Consider the following 19435-nt stretch of genomic DNA (forward strand, 5'->3'; position numbering starts at 1 on the left):
GGCGCCGGAGCGCAGCGGAGGCAGCGCTCGCCCTCAGCCCCGGCGGGGTTTGAAGTCGCCCCCCGGCAGGGAGCGCTCGCCTCGCCCCGTCCCAGGCAGCGGGTCGGGGTCAGGTCCGTCCCCTGTGCCCGCACATGGCGTGTTTTCCAGCCGGATAGTTACTGGTGGGACTGGAAGAGGCTCAACTTTAGGGACCGACAAAGTAGGAATTGTCGTCGTCACGGTGCACCTGCAGGGAAACCCCCACCAAGTGCAAACGGCAGAGCGGGAGTGCCGATGCTCCGGCTGGAGCACCAGCGGCGCCTTGGCACGCCGTGACCCGCGACCTCTGCAAAATCATCTGCGAAGCCTGTGCAGAAATCATAGCCGTATCGTTTCAGATTTGTCCAGATAAAGAGTAGATGCGACAGCGTGTTATATTGAGAACTGCTAGAAAATATTCTCTAAGCATGTGTTTTACGTTTTTTTTAAAAGGTTATGCCACTACCTTTACAAAGCAGCCCTTAGGGTGCGTGCGGGACTGGTTGAAAAGTGTGGAAAAGTGAAACACCCATTCAAATAAGGGTATTTATAAAGGTGTATTAATGCGTGCATCTTGGTTTATTTTCTTCTCTGTTCCGTTCATATTCCTGTTCCGTTGCATCGCGGTAGTCATTGCTACAGCATTTGGCATCATGTTCTTCTCTATGTCCCATCCAAGCAAATGGTATCTTTTAGGGAAATAGTTACAGTCATTTTTGTATTTTGCTTTGAAAGTATTACCCTAAATAATAATTTCAGAATAACTTCTTCCAAAAACTGAACTTCTTTCTATTTTAGTATTTTTAAAGAGTTCAAATCCACAAATAGATCTGAGCACTTTTGTTGAATACAGCCCTAGTTCTAATTTCTGTCTTGGGATGTGGATATGCTGTGTCCTCTGTGGTTAGTAGATGCAAGAAAAAGCACTTTCAAGATCAGAGCGGGCACTTTCTAATGGCACTGTTTGTTTATCTGTAGTCATTTGCCAGACCCTGGCCTTTGGCCAGCAGGAGATACAAACTGTTAAGCTATCTGTACCTGAGGAACTGGGCTTCCAGTCCTGCCAGTCTGCCCTTGCCTGTCTGTATTCTGCGAGTGGCTCCTGTTCCCATCTCTACTCAGGTTTGCACCCAGCAGTCCTCAGTCCCTGACTGCTCCATAATGCTGGAAACATTATGGACAGGTGGAAAATCATCGTCCCCTCTCTGCACATGGTTTGGAACAGAGGTGTGAATAGGGAATGGAGAAGTCCTTTTGTGGAACCCATTTTCCACCCGAGTACCTCAGAGGCAGTCACCGGGAGCCACTTAAATATCTCTGTGTGGAAAATGAGCTCCTGCGTTGATTTCAAGAATGTCTTTGACTTTTGGTTAACTTGTGGTGTTCAGAGTACCTATTGCCTGACCCAGTTTGTGGCACTCATGGTACAAACCTCAGTATGTTGGCAGACGTTTCGTCTATATCTCTCCCAAAAGGCTCATCTGCCAGCACAATCCTATCCTTGTGTTTAAGATGTTGCAAAAGTTGAATTCTTTTCTGGCTTCTCTGGCTTAGGGTCATATTTCTCAGTATCTCTAGATATCCCAGACCAAGTAGATCTGGGATGGATCCAGGCAAAGCTCTCTGTATTAATCCCGAAGACACTCAGGAAAAAGCAAATACAGAATCAAATTCTTCCTGGTGTGCAGAGACCTCAGTTAAAGAGCAGTAGAGAGCCATATACAGTATATAGGGTGTTTGTGGAAAGAAGCACAGAATATGATAAGTAAACTTTTCAAATTCTAGGGAAAGAGCAGCATATTTTCCCAAGATGGATTGCTTTTCTAGCAGACAGTATGTAGTATCTGGACCTCCAAACAAAATGGGAGAGTTTGACTTCCTAGAAAGAAGACTCTCCTCATGGCCTATCATGTGTGTCTCCACTAGGTTGGGTTAAACCAATGGTGCGTGATCTAAAAGGAGGTGGAATTTCACAGTCTTAACTATTCATTTGTGTATTTTGTAGTTAGAAGTTTGATTTCGTTGTTCTAAAGCCAATATTTAAATTTAAAGTTACTAAATCACTAATACATTTAAAGGTCCTAAAAGAAAAAAATAAAAATAATATTCCTTTGTCTATGGAAAGATTCTCGCTGAGAATAATCATTCTTAAAAGGTAAATTCTTTTAAAACTAACATGAGTTTTCCATTTTTGTGTGAGAACATGTCAGAATATTTTGTGACTGTGGATGAAGATGCTGTAGGTCAACAGTAGCATATACGTCTTCCCATCATTTAGTGCCCCTCCCATACGAAGCAGAGCTGGTAGGTAAGCTTGCCCTGTAGGGAAGCTTCTTTAGCACATTCAAATTATCCAGCCCTGTTTTCAGTTCCTTATTATTTTGTCAGACCTGATTCATGGGGCTGAAAATTATTGGGTGTTAGACACAGGTAAAGCTTTTCTGGAGCATTACAGCAAAATCAGTATTTGTCATTCTGAGAATTTTTAAAGAAATAATATATATATATTAAAATATATATATATTAAAAAAACCCCAACAACATCCTGAATAAGGAAATCATGATTTCAGTGGTAAATTTAGCCAACTCCCCTCTTAAATGTCTGTGATATGAGCAGATCTGGTCTGCAGGGGTACTTTTTCACAGACAACACAACATTCATTTCTTGTCTATGTGTCCATAAATATGATAGGTGTATTTGTTTCTGCTGTTGCTAGAATTAGACAGCACATCAGTTACACTCAGATGTGTAATAAAATATTTTAATTTGTATTATTGATGATGGCAGTTATTTGCAGGGTTTTTTTTTCAGAATGGGTAAGGAAAAGAAAAGAAAGAAAGTAAAAATCAACGTGTTACAGAATGTGAGATTTCCAAGCAATAACCATGGAAATATTACATACTTCTAAAAAGGAAGAAAGCATACATGAAGAGCTGGATGACATTTTAAAGTGATGTGCATAATAATAAGAAATGTATGATTTGATCTTTAGTAGGATTTATAACCGTATTACAAGCAAGTACAGTCAGCTATTTTAAAGATCTATCAAACGATGATCCAATTAAACTGTGGAGGAAAAGAAAATAAAGACTTGTCTCATGTCTAGCTTGATTTATTAATGGAAAAGGTAACAGATATTAATTGTTTCAGGAGTGATTCGGTTACAGGAAAGAAAACTAATGAGGGTGCTGTATGAAAGGGAGAATTGCAATAGAAAAAACAGAAGACAGGAAGAAACTTTTACCATGGTTCATAAACTGCTTGTGCTGTAGCTTGCTTGGAAAACATTTCAATAACACACATGACTGACCTGTGATTCTTCAAGGGCTTTTCTCCAAATTCCAATGAAGGATAAATTCGCAATAAGGTCAACTTGTATGGACACGAATAGCCTGCGGGCTACTACAAGCAACTCAGAAGCACAGTGGTGGCACAGTCAATCACATTGACTTCCATCTGCCCTTAGAGGATAGAAGATAAAGCTATTGTTACCTGCCTGGGTAGCCTAAAGCCATATCAGATTAAATCTTCAGTCTTTGAAAGACTATAGGATTCTCATACTGTGCTTGCAGGAGATGAAGTCTGTTTTTTTCACTGGGGCATCTTCTCCATTTGAAGGAGGGGAATTACCTGATTTTGAAACTGTTTTGTAATTGTGGTTATCTGGACAATGACATGAAAAATGTGTAAGATATAGTGCATTATTGCATAACTTGAACCAAACTGTGTTTGTAATCAGTGACACAATTACACCATGCAAAATATGAGACAAATACAGAAAAGCCTGGGAATGAAAACTGAAGATCAGAGTATAAATATTCAAAATGTAAGGTTATAGAGCTTTGCTTACAGCTGCGGGTTTTTTTTAATTCATTAGGAGCATAGTAGAAGCAAGAATTAAGATTAACTGTGTCATTCAATGTAACCTGAAATTCTGTTCACAGTCAGCATCAGTTGGTGTCCATTTTTAAAAGCAAGGTCAATAGATAGGTAGATTTAAAATGTTATTTATAAACATTCTCTTACTTTATTTCCCCCTACTTTCACTTCCCAAGCACATTCCTTAGCAAGAATGACCATTCAGTATGTTACATGCAAATATGCCATTGTTCAGAACTTTTATTGTCACTGTCTTTGACAGAAGTCAACTCAGCTGCCAGGTCAGACTCAGAAATTCTGGCATTCTGCTTTATTTCTGAATGAGTCTGCATTCTAAAAAAAAAAAAATTGTCGTAAAGACATCTTCAGATTCTGATCCTTCACTTTACCTATCAGCAATTTTGAGATTTATTTTTTAGGCCACAAGGTCACTTAGATGTGCAAAAATATGGGTTTCACTTGTATTTGCTTTATTAAAATTTAGCATGTCAGTCATGCAAATTGACTTCAAATGTGTAACTAAATATCTACCCATTTCTATACACGCTTTTGCTGTAATCTGCATGTATACGTGCAAACTGTATGCAACTACCTCTCATCCATTTAAGAGAATTCTTCATTTCGTGCATAGGAACCCTATAAAGTGGTAGCCTGCTTACAAAAGACCTTTGGATAATCCCTACTCCTCTAGAGGTGAGATTCTGATCCTCTCATATTATCTGACACCCCATTTTTATTCAGGTTGTTAGGTTTCATAAACTTCATTGGAACTAGAAAGTCAAAATCCAGAGAGAAGGTACGAACGTATTCCTTTCCACTGTTTTTACGTCTAGTGTAAATGCCTAATGTGGTTATTAATTTGCATTTATTGTCCACTTAAAGAAGGGAAAGTTACTGAAGTTAATGAAGTCTATTAAATTTTAAAGTGCTAACATACCTATTTGTTGTTTTTACTGAGACTTCAATATGTTTCAGTAAAAGTAGCTTCACATCATATTGCGATATATCCATATTTTCCCGTTAAAAATGTTTACCATATTTTCTAACATATTTGTTAGGCATTCCACCTTGATACTCAAAATACTCTTGCTCCACAGTTCTTGAATGCTCTCCTGGTGGACATCAGATCCTGCAGAGCCCTTACCGAAGCGTCGATTTTGATTCATCCCACCTCCAGCAGTCAGCTATTCAGGATTTAATATGTGACCATTCCCTCACACCAGGATGGTATCGCTTTATGATTTTTGATAAGCCTGCTGAGATGCCGACCAAATGCGTGGAGGTATTGCTACAACTCATTTGATTATGAGAAATACATTTTTTTTTCTTAAAAACTTTTCAGTAGGATAGGTAAAAAAACAGAATACAGTTATGGAGGATGATGTGGAGGAATACAGAGTGACTATTCTCTCTGAATGCTTGAGTATGTTAAAATGTATTAACTGGACAATTAAGTCTTAAGTGTTGAAAATTTTACACTGAAGGGGCAATAGCAGAGGACGATAAATTACATCCCTTTTAGAGCGCTCAAAAATTGTCATTTGTAGTCACTGCTAAAGATTTTCTCAGTGGCAGCGTAGCAGGGCTATCACGTTGTAAAGCTGCAGCTATGTGCTGGTCAGTCTGTTAGGAAGGCCACGTGTCGTATAAAGAATCCAGAAACTGTGGAGCTTTTAAAGTGATCATGTCAGAGAAAAGAGATTACACCTAAAATGACTTGAACTAGCAGAGCTAACCGAAGATTAGTTGCCTTGTTATCGGCAAGTCCTCTAAGACTCACGAATTACTTGGAATATTTAATGCTTTAGACTTGTAATGCTTTATTTTGGAGCATGCCAACATCTCTGTAATTGTTATGTTCTAAGGAGATATATATTTGTAGTTTCCTATTTTAAAACATTTCTTAGTGTAAAAAAAAAAAAAAAGAATATTTTACCTGTGATTTTTCTAATGAATTGAAATTGCCTGGTCACAGTCTTAAAAAAACAAAACAAAACAAAACAAAATACAAAAAAGGAAAGGAAAACCCCAACAATGAAGCCCCAACAATTTAAAAGGAATACAAAACAGATCAAACATGCTAATAAAATTAAATTGAGTTTATAGCATCCCCGCTCTTATTTATCTATTTATTTATTTATTTATTTATTTATTTATTTTGTATTCAATCTTTACAACAGTATAAAGCCACTGAAGTACTTTTAAAGTGCAGCTGACTCAGGTACTCAGAGGGCTGTGTTGCAGATGCTACTGTTACCCGGGCTTTTATGCTGCAAAAACCTAGCAAAAAGTATAATCCCTGAAGCACTTTCTTTCAGTTAGATTTAATATAAACAAATTAATTAGCTAGTTGTTTTTTCTCGAAATGGACAGTTTTATGCAAAGAACCAGCATGAAAAAACAGGAGAGAAAACAATGTGTTTTTTGGAACAGAGGTTAGGCTGGCAAGATAGCTGCTTGGGTCATCTAGGAAAGTTCTAGAAAACTGACCAAAGCTCTCAGTGCTCAGCAAATATTTGGTAAAATAGGCTACCATCCTAATACAGAGGAGTCCAGATAATTCCAGTTGGAAAGAGATTGATTCAAACTTATTCAGCAAATGAAAACTATGCATTGACATCTGCTTCTTTGCATCTGTTGACAAAACCAAGACATTTATTTTGAAATCTCAAAGTCAAAACATTAAAGCAAAACTAAAATGGATGCCTTGTTTGGGAAGTTTCCTCCTTTCTTTCCCTTTAGGAGAACTTTTATTATAGCTATATTTAATCCTTGTCAAAGAGTCAGACTTTGTTAAACAACCCATTCCATTTCTGTCTACTTCTCATTAATTCTTTCTGTCTGATGGATTGATGGTGGGCTCAGATATTCTAGATGAATAAAGAAAAGTGTACTTTTGAGATGAGTAATTGCTCAATGAGTCTGCAGTACTCTTTAGACCAAGCGGTCTGAAGACAGGATGGTCTGAGGTCTTGTTTCACTATCAGGTCAAAAAAAGGAATACTTGAGGTGACATACGAAGAAGAGGTTCTCAAAATCTCACAATTTCAGATTTATAGTTTTCATGTAAATATTTTCCAGATGCTGTCTTTGACACACTGTGTCCTGCTAGGTGTTTCTCGTCAGTTTGCTTTCTGCAAGCAGGTGAAAGACAGGAGGTGATCTTTAACTCATTCTGGTAACCCATGAACCAGATTCCTTCTTTGTCTCCTTTCCTCAGGATTCATTTTTCTGTGTTCCACTGGTAAACTCTGGTGCCTGCTAAATCAGACTTACACCTCGGTTACCCATGGTTGGTAATACTGTTAAGTTGTGACCTGCATGGCAGCTTCCTTGACGTGAAGACCTCACGTTTCCACCGTGGTGGGGGGTGAAGGAGGCTATTCCACAGCACACTTCTCACCCCCTGAGGAGAAGCACTGAACAAGGCTTTTGTTTGCGAGAGAGGGAACAACAGCCCACTAAAATCACATGTTGAATCAGCATCAGATCAACAAACCTTGTGAAGTCCACTGCTTTGTAAACACCGAAGGATTTAGGGTTGCTATAATAAAGTCACTTTGGTTGTTACAGGAGGGGGCTGCTACAAGCATCTCTATTTCTAAAGGTGGGGAACTGAAAGACAGACGGGGCTTATCAGGTGTCTTCCATTTTAGGCTAGGGCTGCAAGTCAGTTACCTTGCACCAGCTGGCCACATCTCTTAGATGAAATCCAGGAGTCAGCTGAGCCTTCAGTCCATGGCAAAGGGCAGATAAAACGTGTCAGCTTTAGCACCTTTAGTTGATATTCAGCATATGTATCTTCTGCCCCGTATTTGCTGTGCTCTGGAGTCAGTTACTCTAGGTTAACGGGTGTAGAGTAACTCCCTAAGCCGTAACACAACTGGTAGCTTTTTTTGGGCAAAACACTCACCTGTCGTGGCTCCAGGTTAAGTTCTTCAGGTGCTAAATTATAGCCTGTCTTTAGAAACACAAAGTCATTAGACTCAAAGAAGCACTTAAGCCTCTTTTGTGTGTATTTGTATTCAACCTCGAGGAGGAAAATAAGCAAGCCCTCAATTATACTGTCTAAACTTTGCTAAAAGCTCACGCAGGAAATTAATGGAATACATATGTACCTCTCATTAAAGCACAGCAACAGTTTGATACAGCATTAACCATTTTCTGATGTTTTTCTCTGGTGCTCAAGATGAATCACTGTGGTACTCAAGCCCCTGTCTGGTTGTCTCTGAGGGAGTCAGAATCCATGCCTCGACCCGGTGAGATCAAACAGTTAACAGCTTGTGCGACGTGGCAGTTTTTCTTCAGCACTTCAAAAGACTGCTGTCTTTTCCGAATCCCTGTCAGTGTGAGGAACTGCGGAGATTTCTTTGTTTACTTGCTGCAGCCCACCCAAGGATGCATGGGGTATTGCGCAGAAGGTGAGAAAATGCGTGCTCTAATTCAACCGAGTGTGTGTGTTTGTGAATAAGTGTGTTTCTCTGATACCTGTCTGAGCGGAAATATCTGGAAGTAGTTATACATGCTGAAGTTTCCTGCAATCCTTACTTTTAACATTGATACGACAGAAAAATTATTTTGTACTGTAAGGTGGTTCACACCACCCCTCTTTAAGTTACAGTCAGCACTCGAGTATTGTTCGAAGCACAGAAACTTAGGAATTGAAATTTTCATATAATGAGATGGGGATATAAGACATCTAGAAGTCAAAATTCAAAGTACCTACAGTGGCACTCGTACTCTGCAAATACCCAGTGCTGAATATGCATGGAATTATGTGTCAGAGTAAATTTTGTTAAAGAATTTGACCAAACTGTATTTTTATCAATTATTGTTTAGTGTTGTTGGGAACCTTTTTCTTACTGTCACTCTTTTATCATCATTCTGGAGAGTGTACGTGTTGTTGCTAGAAGAAAATTCAACACAGAAATGCTCTATTGATACACACTTGATTGATATTAGTGCTGTGAGAAAGATCTGGAGTCCTTTTGCAATGTCTCACATTGTCTTGGACCCTTGTGCTGTGAAAGTATGTTGGTGTTCACAGCTCAAAACTTCAGTGTTTCATTATTCATGCCAGATGTTTTAGATAACTTAAGGAAGGCATAGTTAAATCGCAGAATCATTATGGTTGAAAGAGACCTGTAAGATCATCAAGTTCAACTGTTAACTTAGCCCTTGCAAGTTACCACTAAACCGTCTCCCTCAACACTACATCTACCCGTCTTTTAAATACCTCCAGGGATGGCGACTCCACCACTTCCCTGGGCAGCCTGTTCCAATGCTTGACAACCCTTTCAGCGAAGAAATTTTTCCTAATATCCAATCCAAACCTCCCCTGGCACAACTTGGGGCTGTTTTCTCTTGTCCTATCGCCTGTTACTTGGGAAAAGAGACAACCCCCCACCTTACAGTTGTAAATACTGTGAAATAGTGACAGATTAGCAGGAGATTCTTATTAGCTCATATAACACACTGTTGTGAAAATACTAGCAATATTTTTATGCATCATATACTGTATTGTTCTAAATCATGTTCTTTATTACTGACTGCTTGCAAAAACTTAGTACCAAACTATCAGTGGGTTTTCTGATGCTTTATTGGCCCGTCATTATACCATTAGGACCAATTCTTAAGGCATTCTCCAAGGGTTTATTGACAGAAAAAAAATGCCAGAAATAGGACATTTCAGCACACAAGTGACTGAAGCAATGAAGAACTCCCACAATATAGGACTTTGCATTTGCTTTGGATGATGGCTCGTGAAGAGGAAAGAGCATATAAAAAACACAGGCAGCGAGCTAGCAAATTTTTACTGCCTCAAAAAAAAAAAGTAGGCAAGAAACATAACTCTGGTTTGGCTCTGCTGAATACTGTAAATCTGAAACGCATTTTGAGTTTAAAAGCCCTCTTTTAAGATGATGTTTTCAGGCAAAGTGCTTTGTACTCTTGTGCTGCTTTTTGTATCCAGGTTACCATGTGCACTCTGTTTTCTCTGTAACACCTGATAGCTGTAAACACTTAATGCAAATTTTCAAACAGTCTCTCCTGTGCATGCTACAGTATTCAAATGTTCTATCACTGAAGCATGGAATATCAAAATCTGCTCTTCGTTCTTCTTGGTGAACAGGGTTTTCAGTGTTGCTGCTGCCCTTTTGACTTAGTTTGACTGGAGTGACTAACCTCTTTCTACTTCTGTTACAAATGCCCTGGTGTTTTCAGGTTTAATCAAAGTTCTGCTTTTTTGAAATAACATGTTAAGTAGCAATCAATAGCAGTGCACAAGCACTTTTTCTTTGGGCCCTGTAGGAAAGATGATTTTTTTTGAAGCAGATCTGCACTGAATTTGGCTGCGCGGGGTTACAGTTAATAAATAAGCATTCAAATGTGGATTTGGGGAGACAAAATGTATATTGAAGAGAATAGTTTAATTCCTTTTTATTCACTAACAACATCTGTAAGTATTGGCCAGGAACGTCTGCAGTAAAAGATGTAGAGATGGTAGAATGTTCTCTACCCTTCCTCCTCGGTGTAGCCAAGCTGCTTGTAGTTCCCAACGTAAGGCTTTGCACTGACTGCTACCGAAAATGTTCATGAATCACATTACAAGATTGCTTCTGTTCTGTTAATTTACCCTTCAATTAGTGTCTTGTGATACTTGCTGTATTTTTAACAAAGGGTGGTCATTTAAGAGTGTTGGTGTACCTGTATGTGTGTGAATATACAATTTGAGAACAATTTATAGTTGTTTCAGATGCAAAGCCGCAGACCTGTGATCCTGAGGGAATGGAAATTCAAGGTGTCTGTAGCAGTAAGTATTTTGTTTTGACTTCTGAGATTTTCTGTGTGTCCATGACCCAATAATGTCAATGTTTATGTCTTGAATGAAAACACGTTCATGTTGTCGACAGTATTGCTCTGTCTGCTGCAAAATGAGCAGTTGGGAGGTAATTTCAGACCTTGGATTACAAAAGTAGTTTCTCAGCATAATGTTCAGAATAAGTACCAAAATGTTAAAAAGTATGCTGATTTACAGATTACCTTGGTTCTTTGGGAGTCAAATATAAGATGAATCTACAAATCATACTGTTACTTATTCTGTTCCTTGTTACGTAGCCTTTTTTCCTTATTTTTCATTTTCCCTTTCTTCATAAGTAGAGAAAATATTCTTCTCTCAGGCAAATTCCTTTGCATGTTGCTCTCTCCTGTCTAATAAAATAATTAAATGTATTTTATTCCCTTGTTTTGAGTGTTTTTCACCCCTCTTCAGAACCTTCCTATGGGCTAGAATATAATCAGAGGCTGATAAAGAGTTTTTCTCATTTTAGTAGTTAATAGAAGGAACATACACTTTTTCTGTGATTCTCTAAGCAATTATGTAATATTTCCACATATGAAAAAAGGTAAATAGTATTAGCGTACTAATTGACAAAATATATGTCAATGTCATTTCATCTGATACTGGTTTTGTACAGAATAAAAAGCACAAACCACACTTCTGTTTGACTAGGTAACCTGGCTCCTTCATCATCTCCATCCCTGGCACCACCACCACCAGCCATTCCTGAAATTGTAGCACAGTTGATCAAAGGCAGCATTTACCTAAGGTGTACCTTTGGCATTCCTTTTGCAAACAGCTCGGTTGGATTCACTGTAACTTGGTCAAGACTTTCTCCTGAAGGTATCAGGGAAGAACTGAAACATGAAACAGCAGTTCATACGTTCTCTCTTCTGGAACTAGATGGGATAAATGTCAGACTTGGAGACAGAGTATGTTTAAAATAATTATGATCTCTTTGTATCTTTTAAAATATGTTATTTCTCCTTCATAGCCATTTTATCTAAAGGCATATGATTTCATAAATGCTCAGTAGACACTAACAGTTGCTAGGGTCAGAGTTCCAGCACCTTGTTGTATAGTTTTTCTTGGCAGAAGCATACTGCTTATAGTTGTTGTTTACACCAACAGTGCCCATACAAACGTGGAAATACCACAGAATATATCAGTAATTGTCACTGCTGTTAAGGTTTTGAGACTGTCTGTCTCAGTACAGTGTGCCTCCAGGAGATAAATGCTTATTCAAGTTGCATATTCTTCACCCTCTTCGGTGATTCTGTTTGATACTGTAAATTAAGAGGATATTTGGATACAGCTGCATCTAAGTAAGAGGCTTTAAGAGCCAGAGGTTGTGAGAAGCTGTGTTGGTGATTCATTAGATAGATTTCTGTTCTCTGAATCAGTAATGAGCTCTGCTGCTTGATGGTTTTGTTGCTGGGAATGAATTTAAATGGTTTAATCCCTGCCATCAAAAGCAGTGGGAGTACCTGCATTACCTTCTGTGGTAGCAGACTCAAGGTCTAGGCTCTCATGGTAACTTTGAGAAGCTTAAGAATTGGAAAATCAATAAGCTTTCCACCTTTATATACCAAAATACATCTTATTTTTTGCCAGCCAAAATAAAAACTAAAAAAGCACATGGTTGGTGTGTATTTGCATGTGTGTTCAAGCCAAAGCCAGGCTGCTTGGGTGGCTTGGGGACAACAATAGTGATTGCTAATCCTCAGAAACCCTTTGGGGACTTAGTGAATAGCTGCCTGATGGTGTTAGCTCAGTGATAGTCAAAAGGAAAGGCACAGTCGTAAACGACCTGCTGCTGCTATGAATCCCTTGCTTTTCTCAGGATCTTAAATATTGCATGTGTGCCATCCCTCAAATGGGATCCCTCAAAAGAGATACAGCAAAATAAACGGACAAAAAAATACAAAACCAAAGCAAAACCACAGTGTCTAGTATCATGGAACAGGTTCAGTGGAGGGAAATCACAGTAAATTCTTTAGCTTGAAAAACATTACACAGGCCCATAACACCAGGAAAAAAGCATAATAAGAAGAGGAGGAGGGGATGATTGTTTTGATCCAATGGGCACTCAAAATTAAAAGGCAAAAAATGTGAAATGGACAAAAAAGAAGTAAACAACATGTAGTAAAGTATAGAATGCATTTCCACAAGATGTCATGGGGTGCAGAAATGCTGCAGAAGGGATTTGTTAAATCCATGGAGACTTAGGTGCTTGTTAAACATGATGGTTTGTATGTGGCCTTTAGTTCAAGAAGTCTCTGCACCACTGGTGGAATATGCCAGGAAAAGGTCTTGGGATGCTCAATCGTTTCTATGTTTATTCTTTAGCTTGAAAAACATTACACAGGCCCATAACACCAGGAAAAAAGCATAATAAGAAGAGGAGGAGGGGATGATTGTTTTGATCCAATGGGCACTCAAAATTAAAAGGCAAAAAATGTGAAATGGACAAAAAAGAAGTAAACAACATGTAGTAAAGTATAGAATGCATTTCCACAAGATGTCATGGGGTGCAGAAATGCTGCAGAAGGGATTTGTTAAATCCATGGAGACTTAGGTGCTTGTTAAACATGATGGTTTGTATGTGGCCTTTAGTTCAAGAAGTCTCTGCACCACTGGTGGAATATGCCAGGAAAAGGTCTTGGGATGCTCAATCGTTTCTATGTTTTTCTTAAGCAGCACCACTGGCAATTGGTAGCTTCTGGTGCAAACAGAAGGATGGGTGTGATGAATCCATCAAACTGACCCATGATGGCTGGGTTTTGTCTTCACGTGACCACTTTGTACCAAAAATGTATTCTACTATACTGGTTTTGCCCTACAGGTCTACTGTAGCAGTTCTGCGTTTTTCATGGAGAAGCCGGATATACATAGTTCCTCTGTTGAGAGCAAGGAATTTTTTGCTGGCATTAAGGTAATTTTCAAAGAAAGTAATGCTTTACTTTGTCATAGTAGGAATCTTTCTGAGTATTGCTACAGCAGTCAGTCCTCTGACTAGAAGGCACTCAAAATGTATTAATTGTGAATTACTAGAGCATGTTGTTGGCTGTAGCGAACTTAAATCTGTCAAAAAGCAGAAGAGTCAAAGCTGTTTCTGTGCTCCCCATGTGCTCAAGGTGCAGAAAGGCTCACACACGTAGTGAAAGCCTTTGATTTCCAGCGGCTAGAGTCAACTCTGACACTGTATTTGTAAACTAGGAGGGCCAGGGTTCAGGCCTGGGGCCTGGGGCCTGGGGCCTCGGGCCTCTTCCCAGCTGGCCATGGTGGTAAGGGAAGGTTGAGGCCAACCTGGTCTGAGCTTAGAGAGGGAAACTGGGACATGAGCTGTGCTGTGACACTTGGTCAGAGGTTGAGCCCCAAACTCATTTTAATTCCTACTGTGGTTATAGCTACAGGGACCCATTTGCTGGCCAGGAATGGGACCCCCACCCCAGAAAGACATCCGGTGTGTCATTAAATGTTGAGAATAGTCCTACTGACTTAAGTATTTGCCCTTCGTAAAGTTAAGCCTGAGCTTATGTTTCTGCAGGATCAGGGCCCAGATGTATCTCCTGGAAGTGCAGGTCTGTGGTGCACACTGCAAAGTGTGAGTGCGTTATTTTTGTTTTCCCGTGAGGCTGCACCCAGGGTTTCACCCAATGTACAAAGCTCGGTTGTAGGCATCCATTACTGATCTCTAGTTGCATTTTTCATTATGCGTCTATAGTGACCTGTGTTGTAAGTTTACGGAGAGGAATCCCGGGAAAAATACGGTGCTTCCAAATCCTTCTGGGACATTGTCACCTGTAGGTAGCTTCCCCCTCCCTTTCCCCCAGACAATACACCAAACTGTTTGTATTTTAGCTTCCAGAAGTTACCCAGAGAATAAATTTTTTGTGGTGTTAATGTGGTTTGCTAATTCCTTACCTTTCTAGCTAGCCTTTCTCTTGCCTTATTCCCACCTCCTCAAGACTCTTGCTGCTTTTTCCACATCTTCTCCCCAGTATGCCGCTGTTCTTCAGACCATCAAAATAAGCCGGATCAAGTGGAGCAGGCCGTGCATCGTGACATTCCATCCTTTAGTTTTTCATACCATACTCCTAGCTGTAGTTTACTCACAAAGCTTGCGTTTTAAGTACAATTTCTTCTGTGCTAGATAATTCCAGAAACTTATGATATATCAGAAGACGGGAAGGAATACAGACTGGCAATAGAAAGCAGCATTCCTATTCCTTGTCCTGAGTTTAGCCAGCTTGAAAGTGACTGCAAAATCTCACTAACATTAAATACTGTTGATGAAGGTAAGTATTACCCTGATTTTTGTTGCATTTTTATGTTTAATGTGTTTTTCTAAATAATCCCGCTGGTCTCCCCCTTTGAAGAAGCTGTTACATTGTAAACTACTTTCTAAAATCTTAAAACAAAATATTCCCAGGCTGTATATTCTGCTGCTGAAAGTATGGAAGAATGTGTCCATAATCCATTACTTGTTGAAGTTAGCAGTTTTTGGCAGCTATGGATATCGGAGCCACATTCTTTAACTTGAATAGACAGAATACTGTAATACTTGCAAAGTTTATAATTCAGCTCATTTTGTTGACCCGTTGTGTTGCAAGTATTGTATATGCAGTTGTGAAGTTCTCATTTTGTACTATTATTACTGTTTTGTGTAGTTCCTCAAGCACAAGTCCTGTGAACCCCAAGAGGAGCCGTGTCTATGCAGAGAACCATTTTTATGTCATATTAGCAAGCCTATCGTGATTTCCATTTGTCTATCAAACTGGAAAATTCAAAATCATTTTGTTGGGTGTGTGTATGAAGATGTAGAGAGGGGGTTTTGCATGACCAAACCCAAGAAAAATGCACAATTATTTTTATTTATGAAAATGTTTGCAAAAATTAGTATATATACTAACAGTAGTATACAAAGTGTGACTGACTTAGAGAAAAACTCACTAATGATGTGTTTTCATTAAAACAGGTAAAGAGCAGTTAGGTTTAAACTTGGCTCTTTCTTCTTGTCATGTGGATCTTCTCCAGAAACCCTGCAATAATGGAATCTGTAGTCAAGCTGTAATTTATTTCACTGCTGTGACAGACTTTATGCAGGATGGAGACAGAATTACCAGAATTGCAGTCGAACCTATATCCAGTGAGAACTTCCTGTGGAACGGCTATGTTCCAGAAAGCACACAGGTTGAAAATCTTCATGTTAAGCTCTGTAAACTGGCCAGAAATGTGGCTGATGTTAATGAAGCTTCTATTTCAGCTGTGGCTGGCTGACTCACACCAAGATTTCTAAGTGGTCAATTTTCCATTGTTTAGTTTTCATTGAAATGCTGTGTTTTCATTTGAATTAATTTTTGTACATTTGAATACTGATATAACTACTCTGATTGGTTAAAAGTTTAATATGTTTATTAGAATGTAAACTAGTATCATAAGATAAATACCGTGTCTGAGTCTGTTTATTTCCTAATCTGTCATGGCTTACTATGTGTTTCTTTGTTTTGAAGATTACAGTAAAGGATCTACCCACTGCCTACTGCTACTCATTTACGGACCCTCATATAATTACGTTTGATGGAAGGTAATCACTGGACGGCTGCTCTTAATTTTAAGTGTGTGGGGATTTTTTTGTGGGGTTGTTTATTTATTTATTTTATCTGTTCTGGTGATACAAGTTACTTGTGGTTTTCCACAACTGCATTCTGTATTTTATGTTCTTTTTTGGACACTAAGGATAAATGTGCTTCAGTTAGTAAAAGCTTGCCAGTCGTGATGATGTTTGTAACATTAGTATTTCTAAATGCAAGTTTTGGGGTTGTGGCAAAAGAGTGAAGCAAATTGACTGTTTTCCTTTTAGAGGACTATGACAAGAGAGGAGTGGTTGCTGTACAGTTTGTTGGCTATGAAAGCTAGAAACGTTATTAAATGTGAACAATGATAAAATGATTGATTAGGCAAAACTGCTTTAATGCAAAGGTGTTTCCGATCTACAGCATAGTTTCCCTATTTCTGAGTGTCAGTATCTGAATCCTGGTAAGGATCAAGAAGCTGTCTGCGGCCTGTGTAACATCGTGCTGAGTTCATTAATGGCATTGAAAGCGACTTAATCGCGGCTGTCACTTGCACATCACTGACCTTCTTTCTAAAGTGAAGACAGCTTCCTTGCCCACAGCTGGCATGGTTCTGGTATGCTTCTGTCTTTCAAAGTTTTTCTAATTCATGGAAGGTGTCAAAACAAACGCAGGTTCCACACTTGGGACTTTTATACTCTGTGCTTGGCAGAAGCACATTTCTTCACGTGGCAGGGAGAGAAGAAGAGGACATATTCTCTCCGAATAAGGATGTTCAGCCCACAGCCCCACTTTTCTTGTGAACTTCGTAACAGAAGGGAAAAGACAATTTCTAATTGCTTCTCTGATAGCACTGTGACTAGTAATAATAATAATAAAGTCACTGTGGTTATCCTGATCTCCTTCAATGGAAATTAAAGGGGTGGCTCCAGTGGGCATTTTAATTATCGATGCATTGTGATCAAGCTTTCTTGTGAAGCAGTGACTTTCTCTGATATGGTCTGGCTGGAAGCATGATGCTGTGGTGAAAAAACTGTCTTTTTAGTGATAAAGTCTGTTGCTACTTTATTTTACACATTGAGGAAACAAATAGAAAAGGAACTGTCCTAACTGAATCACGGGTAATCCTGTGCAGTCCCAGTAGAGTAGCCATCTGCAGTTTGTCTGCTGGCCCATTATACATAAAGCAATTCTGCAATTAACTGTCAAATGCCATTTATAGCCAAGAGGCTATTAAACTTGCAGCAAAAGTTTGGAGTTTTTTCTTTCTTTTCTTTTTTTTTTTTTCCCTTCTCACTGCTGAATCATTAAATTGGCTATTTTAACCTTGCTTCAGGGAACAGATGGCTAACCCTAAGGAAAAAAAAGGAAGCCGCTATTTATGGTTTTCATCTTAAATAATTTTCAAATCTTTGGGAATAAGCACTCCCCATCTCCATCTTAATAAAGCAGACCTTTTTAAAAGTATGTGACTTTCTGAATCATTTTGCTGAGAGTACTTATGCAGTTTTCAGCAGCTGCCCCCCACATGCACCCTGCTATGCATCTTACTGCTCTTGCTGCATAGATGTGCTGCTGTAGAAACACAAAGGTTCAGAAGTACCCTCCAGTTCCCTGTTATAAACTCTGTTAAAAGAAAAAACAACCATCAAAGAATGGCAGTGGCTGCATGGTTATGTTTCTATTTGCAACCATTGTCTACATATATTCCACTCATGGTCCTTCTTTTATTCCTCTTATTTTTCTGCTGTAAAACAGTTTGGTTTTTTTTTTTATTTAGAGCTGCACAGAGGAAGATATGGTGGTGTTTGTTCAGAACAAAGTTGTGTGTTGCTTTGTGGGCTGTACTGTTTGTTTTTTCTGCTGCAGGAAAATGAGTTGCAGTGTCAAAATTCACCAATTAGAAATCTGTTTTAAGACAAAGTTGCTGACGTGTGGCGATACAGTTATTTTATAACCAAAGTGATATCACATGCTATTCTTTTGATTTCAGACTCTATGACAATTTTAAAACAGGAACGTTTGTTCTCTATAAGAGTACGTCTCGAGATTTTGAAGTTCATGTTCGCCAGTGGGACTGTGGAAGTCTTCACTACTCAGCATCCTGTAACTGTGGCTTTGTTGCCAAAGAAGGAAGTGATATAATTGCATTTGACATGTGCAGTGGTCAGCTACATGAGTCACAGCCACACTTATCTGTAATAAATACAGACACAATGGGAAGCAATGTCAGAATCACTGAATCCTACCTAGGAAGAAAAGTAACAGTAAGTAGCAAATAATTGCTTGCAGACATAATGGTTACCTGAGCAGTTATTTTTAATAATTCACACCAACTTCAGCACCAAAACATGTTTTATTTTCTGCAGTTAAGCAATGGCATAATGTTTATTTTACAATCGTAGTCCTTTGGCCAGTGTTTTGCTTGTAAGTGAAGGATGTTGTCCTCAAAAACAAGGATGCGTCAACATGCATATCTTTCTGGAACCCTGTTGTCAATCACAGTATACAACCCTTGTGTGGAAGGTGCAGTTTTCAGATTCAATATGCACTTATTTAGCAGCCCTGGTGTTCCGGAATGAGATCTCTGTGTGCTCTGTTTCACTCATGCCAGTGACATATACGAAGGCTGTGCATGCAGATAATTAAGTATGCCAAATGACATCCACAGAATTAGAAGTGTAGATGGTTTCTCTAGAGAATGTGGCCCTCAGATAAAACATTCACATTTGCTTTTATAATTTCCTGTAGCTTTTCTTCTGTAGCTAGAATTGCTGTAGTACTCCACTGAACTTCAAATGAAACAGAATGTAAAAATGAAGCCCTCAACTGCTTTTTAATCACTCTGTCGGTCTGGAAGGCAAGCAATAAAAACAGATACGCCTTTTCAACTTGGGGTTGGCTATTGGTATAAGACTATTTTAAACATTTAACTTTTATCTGAACTACTTCATCTGAAGACCTCAGTGAAATACTAAGATGACATTAGGCAACAGAGAAATTAAACGGATACTGAGGAACCAGAAAAATTAAGTGACTTGCTCAGATTTGTACAGCAGGTTCATAATAGAAACAGCATTTAAATTTGCAGTGGATTTTGTTCTTGAGAGTTCTGTT

The 19435-nt window shown here is 38.9% G+C and overlaps 1 protein-coding gene across 1 annotated transcript in view; it reads left to right on the top strand.

The window, feature by feature from the left end:
- Positions 1-19435, top strand: part of VWDE (von Willebrand factor D and EGF domains) — a 55455-nt gene that overhangs the window by 13320 nt on the left and 22700 nt on the right. Inside the window, exons 3-10 of the mRNA XM_009895354.1 lie at positions 4999-5183; positions 8091-8322; positions 11412-11671; positions 13585-13674; positions 14896-15040; positions 15721-15935; positions 16256-16329; positions 18312-18585. Coding sequence (XP_009893656.1) covers positions 4999-5183; positions 8091-8322; positions 11412-11671; positions 13585-13674; positions 14896-15040; positions 15721-15935; positions 16256-16329; positions 18312-18585 — 1475 coding nt within the window. The remainder of the gene's footprint in view (positions 1-4998; positions 5184-8090; positions 8323-11411; positions 11672-13584; positions 13675-14895; positions 15041-15720; positions 15936-16255; positions 16330-18311; positions 18586-19435) is intronic.

Source organism: Charadrius vociferus, unplaced genomic scaffold (assembly GCF_000708025.1).
Source record: "Charadrius vociferus isolate BGI_N301 unplaced genomic scaffold, ASM70802v2 scaffold31, whole genome shotgun sequence".
Taxonomy (NCBI): Eukaryota; Metazoa; Chordata; class Aves; order Charadriiformes; family Charadriidae; genus Charadrius; species Charadrius vociferus.